Source organism: Octopus bimaculoides, chromosome 3, assembly GCF_001194135.2.
Source record: "Octopus bimaculoides isolate UCB-OBI-ISO-001 chromosome 3, ASM119413v2, whole genome shotgun sequence".
NCBI classification, from domain to species: Eukaryota; Metazoa; Mollusca; class Cephalopoda; order Octopoda; family Octopodidae; genus Octopus; species Octopus bimaculoides.
The window spans coordinates 11,407,453-11,416,944 of NC_068983.1; the positions used below are offsets into that span (position 1 = coordinate 11,407,453).

Consider the following 9,492-nt stretch of genomic DNA (forward strand, 5'->3'; position numbering starts at 1 on the left):
ATATATATATATATATATATATATATATATATATATATATATATAAGTCAGTAAATAGTGGGGTTATATATATATAATATAATACACACATTTTAGAAGTACAAATTCAATAATTCCAGAGAACACTTTCTTGATGATTAGTCACCTGATGGTTGCATGTAAACCATTTTCATATATATACTATTCATGTGCTCATGCCTACATGTGTATACACACACACACACACACACATAAACATTTGAATGGTAGGGCTAACATGCTGCCTGGTTTAATACCACCACCTTGGATGCACAATATAATATTAGATGTATTGAAGGTGACAAGCTGGCAGAATCGTTAGCACACCAGGTGAAATGCTTAGTGATATTTCGTCTGCTGTTATGTTCTGAGTTCAAATTCCGCTGAGGTTGACTTTGTCTTTCATCCTTTCAGAGTTGATTAAATAAGTACCAGTTACACACTGGGGGTCGATGTAATTGACTTAATCCTTTTGTCCTTGTTTGCCCCCTCTATGTTTAGCTCCCCTGTTGGCAATAAAGAAATAAATATAATATTAGAAGTACCGATGTTGCTAGTCTGGGCGCAGGACAGTAGCCTTGAGAAATCATGGCTGCTGTCCTTCGTCTCCTGACTAATTACTAAAGGTAGATCTGTAGACATGTGCATGTAAGTGCATGTGCAAAACCTTTGTCTATTTTCTACCTCAACTATAAGCAAGCATGTATGTGTGGTTTTTCCAATGATATTTTGTATTTTTGTTTTGTATTCCTTTCTCCTTCCCTTATCTGTTGTACAGAATTAACTTTATATACTGAGCCTGTATTATTTTAATTTTTTCTGTTTGGTTTCCTAAAATGGGTTTTGGTAACTTTGCCAATGAAATTTGTCATGTCCTGTTCTTTTTGTTTTATTGGTTTAATGGCCTTGTGGTTAAGAAATTCAATTTGCAATCACAGGGTTCTGAGTTCAGTTTCATTGCACAGCATCTTTGATATATATATATATTATAATAATACAAATGATATGAGCATATGCATGTATACATACATATATGTACATACCTACATCTGCATGTATATATAGATGCATATCTGGGTACAGGACGTTAAAAAACGTGGACAAAAAAGGAACGGGAATTGTCCGTAAAAAAAGTCTGTTTTTTGTGCTTTGTTTATGTTCCCGTTCCTTTTTTGTCCACGTTTTTTGACGTCCTGTACCCGGATATGCATCTATATATACATGTAGATGTAGGTATGTACATATATGTATGTAAACATGCATATGCTCATATATCATTTGGATTATTATTTTATCGAACGCTACGCATCCTTTTGCAAGTAAGTTTTAACTATATATATATATATATATATATAATCTATATATCTATATATATATATATTTATAAGCACACATACACACATATGCAGTCATTTATTTCAGCTGGGTACTTATTTTATTAATCTCTTTGCCTAACCTGATAGTTACAGGATATAAAGGTGTGTCTTTTTCTTGTAGATGGTTGTCATGACTGCATCATGATGTAACTGTCACCACACAATCTCAAATCGGGTCACTTGCAAACAAAGTACGACTCTGAAATATAAAAGTTTATTTCTGTATATTTTCTTTTTACTCTGATAGTTTTTTTTTTCCGTTTAGTTTTAAAGATATAAACAATAAAAATGTAAAATGAAATTTTTTTGCAAAAAAAAAATTCTTTAGATTTGGAAGCTGATGTGGAATCACTTGATACCCTGAGTGATGATGAATTGAGTCAAAGCGACAGCGACTTCTATATCGTACCATTACCAGACTGTTTCGATCCCATGAAACCCTTGCAGCCAAGAACATCTGAAGGTGCTGGTTCAAGTGAACCTCACTTGGACACAGAGCTTGGACCAGTGGACAATAACCATAACACCATAGTTAGCAATAACAACACTGAACATTCACCTGGTAAGTTCTGACCCTTATAAGATATTTTAACACTTAGGATTCTGTCTTATTGTGTGTCGAATAATCCACTGGGTTATTTGAAAAGACTTGACATTCACAAGAGTTCTGTAAGAAGTGCTTGAGTGGAGGAAGCTTCCACATTTACGGCATGCTTTGTATTTGACTCCGCACCATCTGTTCAAGAGGAACATTGTGTCAATCTCACTGGTCTTGGAGAGCCTGTACAGGCTATAGGTACACATACCTACACACACACACACACACACACATGCACACCTTGCCCCTTCAGACTAAACTAATAAAGAAAAAAAAAAAAAGAAACACAGGCGCAGGAGTGGCTGTGTGGTAAGTAGCTTGCTTACCAACCACATGGTTCCGGGTTCAGTCCCACTGCGTGGCATCTTGGGCAAATGTCTTCTACTATAGCCTCGGGCTGACCAAAGCCTTGTGAGTGGATTTGGTAGACGGAAACTGAAAGAAGCCCGTCGTATATATGTATATATATATATGTATATGTGTGTGTTTGTCCCCCTAGCATTGCTTGACAAACGATGCTGGTGTGTTTATGTCCCTGTCACTTAGCAGTTCGGCAAAAGAGACCGATAGAATAAGTACTAGGCTTACAAAGAATAAGTCCTAGGGTCGATTTGCTCGACTAAAGGCGGTGCTTCAGCATGGCCACAGTCAAATGACTGAAACAAGGAAAATAGTAAAATAGGAAATAGTAAAATAGACTGGCTAAAACTCTCCACTTCCACTGAACCAAACTATATTCACAGGTAGTGGACCCATAATCTTATGAAATATTATTGTCACCTTTACAATGCTGTTACATACAATGTGGGTTACACTGTCTTATGATATTGGCTTCCAGCTTACTTATAACTAATGTTAGTTGTTATTGATGTGAAGGCGCATGGTTCAGTGGTTAGATCATCGGGCTCACAACCATGAGGTAGTGAGTTCGATTCCCAGACTAGGCTGTGTGTTGTGTTCTTGAGCTCAGCTGTAGAAATGAATTGTGACATCACTGGTGCCAAGCTGTATCGGCCCCTTTGTCTTTCCCTTGGATAACATCAGTGGAGAGGAGAGGCTGGTATGCACGGGCGACTGCTGGTCTTCCATAAACGACCTCGAAGGGTAACTTTCTAGGTATGATCCCATCATCATTCATGGCCGAAGGGGGACTTTACCCTTGTTATTGATGGCGTTTTTTTTTAAAAAATTTAATGTAAATTCTTTGTTTAATACTAGCTATTGTAATTGCGATGGCTTTTTCTTATTCTTATTTCAGCATCTGCAGCATCTGTGGATGAACTGATGACCTGTGCTGATGTTAACTTTCCTCCGCCTCTCTTGCACCCAACACTGGCAAACACAGACTGCAATAAAGAAGTGGAAGCTGCAGCAGGAGGCAAAGCGGCTGCCTCCTCTCCGAGTGGTGACAATATCATGCAGCCATTGCTTGCTCATTCAGGCATTTCGGCTGCAGGTGCTGCTGCAGCTGGGGACTGCGTTGAGCCCACTTCTAACAGGAGAGCCCACCACCACCACCACCACCAGCAGCAGCACCACCACCACCACCACCAACAGCAGCTTCAGCAGCAGCGGGAACATCACCAGCAACAACAGCAGCAGCAACGGGATCAGCAGCAGCAGCAACAGCAGCAGCAGATGCGGGAGTACCAACAGCAACAGCAGCAGCAGCCACAACAATCTGCCGGTGCACCTGCCGAATTGGGCCACTGTGCCATGCCGGAACAGCCTGCAACAGGCCCATGTGACATTAATGCAGCAATTGCTGCTGACAGAGAAGATCCTTTACACAGGGATACATTAGCTTCAAGGTAGACATCATGTCATTTGAAGGGCAAATAATTCTCTTCATTTATTCTCTGTGTGTTTGCATAACAAAAAAACAAAAAAAAAACCATCTTTAGCATGTATGTTATGTATGTATATATGTATGTATGTATGTATGTATGTATTGGCTGTGTGGTAAGTAGCTTGCTTACCAACCACATGGTTCTGGGTTTAGTCCCACTACGTGGCACCTTGGGCAAGTGTCTTCCTCTATAGCCTTGGGCCGACCAAAGCCTTGTGAGTGGATTTGGTAGACGGAAACTGAAAGAAGCCCGTCGTATGTCTATGCATGTATATATGTTTGTCCCCCTAGCATTGCTTGACAACCGATGCTGGTGTGTTTATGTCCCCGTCACTTAGCGGTTCGGCAAAAGAGACTGATAGAATAAGTACTAGGCTTACAAAGAATAAGTCCTGGGGTCGATTTGCTCGACTAAAGGCGGTGCTCCAGCATGGCCGCAGTCAAATGACTGAAACAAGTAAAAGAGTATGTATGTGTTGTATGTATGTACTTTATGTATGTATGTGTGTGTGTGTATCCGTGCACACTTGTATTTTGAATAGTAATGTTTGGGTATAATATATGTATGTATGTATGGTCTTCTGTTTAACAGTCAATATCAATTCTCATGTGTCACTGTAGGATAGGAATTCAATACAACAAAATACTTCTAGCTATACACTAAAACAATTTTTTTTTTAAAATTAAAACTGGATAAACCTCAACTAAGGTGGAATTGCTATCCGTTTGCTTTTCTTTAAAATTTTGTTTGTTAGCCCTGCTTGTCATAAGCTCAAAATTGTTTGAGATAAAGTCTAGAAGTATATTCCTAAATAGAATTATCAGAGACTGTGACTCTTAATTATTTAAATACTGGCAAAAAGGATTTCTTAATAAGTCTTGACATCCTTAGGTTCTTTTTCTCTTGCGTGAATATGTATGTATACATCAGTGTGTGTGTATATGAAAATTCTAACATAAACAGGAAAACAGAAGGCTCTGATGTTTCTTCCAATGTGCCTTCATATATATATTTATATGATTTTTATATGCATATATAAAAACCTTATCTAATCAATGACAATCATTTTAATAATTATTATTAGATGTGATTTATAATCCCAAAATACAATTGTAGAAACTGTCTTCTGTGTGCAATTGTAGGATAATATCTAGTTTGAGTTCAAGTTTATATCTGAGGCTCTGTTTGAGAATTATAGATTCTGATTCTGATTGAATATTCTTATGATCAACAGCATTTTAACCATGATCCTTTTCTCATTTTGTTTTTGTGCATAACATGTCTAAAACTGCACTATCCAGTATGCCTTCCTTTTTAAGATAACATGTAATTTTAGGATTTGGTTTCCATTTCTGTCAGCTTGTGTAATTTCAGAGATCTCTTTCTCTAACGTACATTTGATTTCAAATGCCTCAGGCATGGCATGACGTTTAAGTATTTCTAACTCTCTCTACCTTTATCAGTAACAAGGTTATCAGGCAAGTAACCTTTAAGTTAAACCAACAGTAAAAAAGATTGAACTGTTTTTACATGGAAGTCTCTCAGAGTTCATGTTGTTTTGCCTCCTGTCAGTTTGAATTGAGTTGGCCTAATTTCTTGATCAGTGAAATTGTGTTAGATTATTTTAAAAACATATTGTCAAGGTCTTATGGTCTGTTCTCCATGTTCCTTAAGTTTTTGTTTCTAGTTCTTTCTATTTCTAAGTAACCAATTTTGTTTTTGTTTAAACTTACTTGTAGATTTATAAAGAACTGCTTTTGAAATTGTTGATGGTAACTAAATAGAATATAGAGTGAGATGCACTCTATAATTTTTATGATTGAAATCTCTAACACTTTTTGTAATATTATGTATGATGACTTATTTTCTTTTTTTTGTGTTCATTTCCATTTTTCTAACTGATTTTATGATAAAATCAGAAAGAGATATTTTTGACTAATTATGTTTTGGTTAGTATTGGATTGTCTTGTGTTATATATTCTGGCTCTTTTACTTTCTGAGTTCAAATCCTGCTAATGTCAACTTCACTTTTCAGTGTTTAGGAGTCAGTCAAGTATTGGGAGTCATTGTATTCAACTAACCCCTTCTCTACTCCAAAACTGTTGACCTTGTACCTAGAAAAGAAACTGCTATCAATGCTAATGCTGACAAGGTGATGTGGATTGATAGGAATGTTTCTGAATAGCTGAAAGAAAAGTAAAAGTAATTGTATAGCTTGCTTTTATTGCTCTTTCTGTTAACTCAATAAAAATAAACTTTAGTGTTTCCTCACACCTCCCCAAATACTGACTAATAGACACAAACCTTGCAAAATCTCAATTCAAGTTAACTGAAGTTCAGAAGAAACATTTTGAATCCCTCGATTCAATATTTTGCACTTAATGATTCCAGTGAGCTTGCTTTCAACTTTTTAATTTTCTTCCTTTCGTTACATTTAGCTAGTTATACACTAGAAACTGTTACTCTGATGTTCAGTATTCATTTCTGAAAAGACATAGAAAAAAAAGAAAGAAAAAGCTTAGAAATTTGAAACTATCAATGAATTAGTAGCAGGATTTAAGTGGTTTTTCATTTCTTGGTATCCTCTTGAATGATGATACTCTTATAACTTCTAATTTGTTTTGAAGTTGTACATGTTAGATGATTTGATTGGATATTGTGTGTTGGAACTGAAACAATTCTATCTTGGATGAATCATGTTAGACATTTAAAATACACGTTTTATAAGAACAAGTGTAAAATAAGACATGACCCCCATCACCAAGTACTTTTTATGTAAACTATTAATCCATTAATCTATTTTTACTATGCAGTTTTTTTGGAAGCAAAGATATATATTGTTAGCATTTACTATAAAAGAAACCTGTCTCTTCTCTTCTTATTTTAAACTGTAAAGAAAAAGCCCTAAAAATATCTGAATAAAGTTTTACTCCCTTTTAAAATGTGTTTTGGTTATGGATATATATTAAGAATTTCTAGGTTGTGATTTTTACAGGAGTTTCATTAATAGCTCATCATTATTACCACCAACTTTACTTACACCAATTCTTTATAATAATTGTGGGCTAAACACATTATGCCTTTTGTTCAGAGTTTTCTCCTTGAAATTCCCTTCTAGTTCTTGTTTTGTAGAACTTGGAGTTAACCGCTTATATATGAAGTACATTATAATAGCAGTTAGTGAAAATTAGTCCACCTTTGTATGTGTTTGTGTGAGATAAATTGGAAGTACTTCTTTCAAGCATGTGTTGAAATTATGATTATAATTTTTATTTAGAAAATTCCCACTTCTGAGTTTAGATTTTCAAGTCTATGTACCTCCTTATTATACTGTTAAAACTACAAGAATTTTCCAAAATCTCTACATTTGTAATATTAATCACATAGTTGTGACCATTTGGAACATTTTTTTAATCAATTAAAATTGTTACGCCCAAGTACAATTCGATTCAAATATATACAACATAGAGATATACTTAGCTAATAACTTTTCCAGTGGTTCAATATCTAGAAAAAAATAGGCAAAATCAAAAATATAGATCTAGACCAAATATTGCTTGCTTTTAATATAACCTTGGGCATTTAATATAAAAATCTTAATTTTCAGGCCTCTGTTCCAACATTTTGGCCATGACTGTAAATCTAAAACTTGGTTTCATGTGTTCTTTATTATTCTGGCTTCATTGCACTTCAAATGTTGGTGCTTGCTTGGCAGTTTCAAACACATTTCTTCATGGTCAACATATGTAAAGGTCATACATGAAGCTGCTGCTTTGACAAAGCTCCAAACAATAAAAATTGTTTGCATTAAGAAAGCCTCCATAATGTATCCTCCTACATCATGTATAAATAATTTTGTGGAGGATGTTAGATCTATTTATGAGTGTTTTCTTATTTAGATTTTTGTTTAAGAAGTATGTGTGTATAGTATCCAGCTAACTGAGCTACATCTGTTGAGACTTGTGCAGGTTGAGTTGATACAAACCATATTCCAACTTTGGCAATGGTCATATGGTTAAATACATTCATTAATTATTCTCATGTGGCACTTCTGGGATAATAAACACACATATACATACCCACCCACATAGATAAAAATTACCACTCTTGAAAACTTGAAGAAATTGTAATAGTACTTACACTGTGTGTATGTATGAGAGGGTATTTGTTTTTCTCAAAAAAAAAAAAAAATCATAACCAACAAAGAATATTACTTTAGTTACATTTCAAAAGTCTGTCATATGGTCATTGCTGCTATATAATTTTCTATGCTTGTGACATGAACTAATTCATTTTGCTATTTTAAATGCTATATTTTAAGTTTCTCCCAAACAATGGAAAAAAACTCATTTGAGTTGTTTTGTTATTCAAGTCTACATTTCAAAGGAATCTTGTATACATTTGATATTTTCGGTTAACAAGTACAAAGAATAGATGTTATTTTACGCATTTCTTCATCTACAGATGCCTTTTATTTCCTGTGTAGGATTTAACAGGTTGAAATTTGTGTAATACTAATGTTTCTACCACTCCCAACTCCCACCACCTTTACCAAAATGATTTGAACTGAGAATCAGCCAATGCTTGTAGGCTTACTTTGCAGAGAAATTTATGCTGCACCATCTAGTCAATACACAAAAGCTTTGTGCGTTATATACATACATATATATATATATTAGTTTTACTTTCATTTCTCCATGCTATATATGTATATATAAGCAGGCATGCATATATCACCGATTGAGTTAGGGATATCACCAGAAGACCCTGCAGGTACAACTGAAGGATTTTGTGAAAGAACACCTCAAGAGTTGTTTGTTGTGCCTTTCACCCAGAACAACAGGAAACTTGTCTGTCTGACAAAACATGTAAATTTTTACTGCTTCTAGTGATAAGCAACATGTTCCTTATGGCAACTGTTTATATAGGCAAGTACCTGCAGCTTGAGAGTACACAGTATTTTTACCATGAGCAAAGATGCAGTACTAATGAGGTGTGGGGGGGGGGACTGTTGGCGATGCTGCCTGACAACCAACTGTGAATTTCTCTCACACACACTTAACTGCAAAAATTTGGTTTTATGATGATCATAATTCTTTTTCCTGATGTGTATTAGAAATGTGTCATGTTCTCAACTGGCTGTTAAAACCAGTTTGTCGTGCTGGACCATACATTGTCAAAGAACATAGTGTGTGTGTGTTTAGTTATATTTTATGGATTTAATGTTTTAGAAAAGAAATTCTACTTTCACTAATTCAAAAGCTCATCTGAAACTCAGATTTGTTGACTCAGAAAAAGCAGGGTCTTCTTGTTAAAACATCAAATATCATCATCATCATCGTCATCGTTTAACGTCCGCTTTCCATGCTAGCATGGGTTGGACGATTTGACTGAGGACTGGTGAAACCAGAAGGCTGCACCAGGCTCCAGTCTGATTTGGCAGAGTTTCTACAGCTAGATGCCCTTCCTAACGCCAACCACTCAGAGAGTGTAGTGGGTGCTTTTTACGTGCCACCGGCACGAAGGCCAGTCAGGCGGTACTGGCAATGGCCACGCTCAAAATGGTGTATTTTATGTGCCACCCGCACAAGAGCCAGTCCAGGGGCACTGGCAACGATCTCGCTCGAAAGTCCTTACACATGCTGCGGGC

The 9,492-nt window shown here is 35.7% G+C and overlaps 1 protein-coding gene across 1 annotated transcript in view; it reads left to right on the forward strand.

The window, feature by feature from the left end:
* The window catches only part of LOC106877483 (probable serine/threonine-protein kinase DDB_G0267686), an 18,046-nt gene that overhangs the window by 1,113 nt on the left and 7,441 nt on the right, over positions 1-9,492 (forward strand). Inside the window, exons 2-3 of the mRNA XM_014926396.2 lie at positions 1,723-1,956; positions 3,251-3,803. Of these exons, the coding sequence (XP_014781882.1) occupies positions 1,723-1,956; positions 3,251-3,803 (787 nt within the window). The remainder of the gene's footprint in view (positions 1-1,722; positions 1,957-3,250; positions 3,804-9,492) is intronic.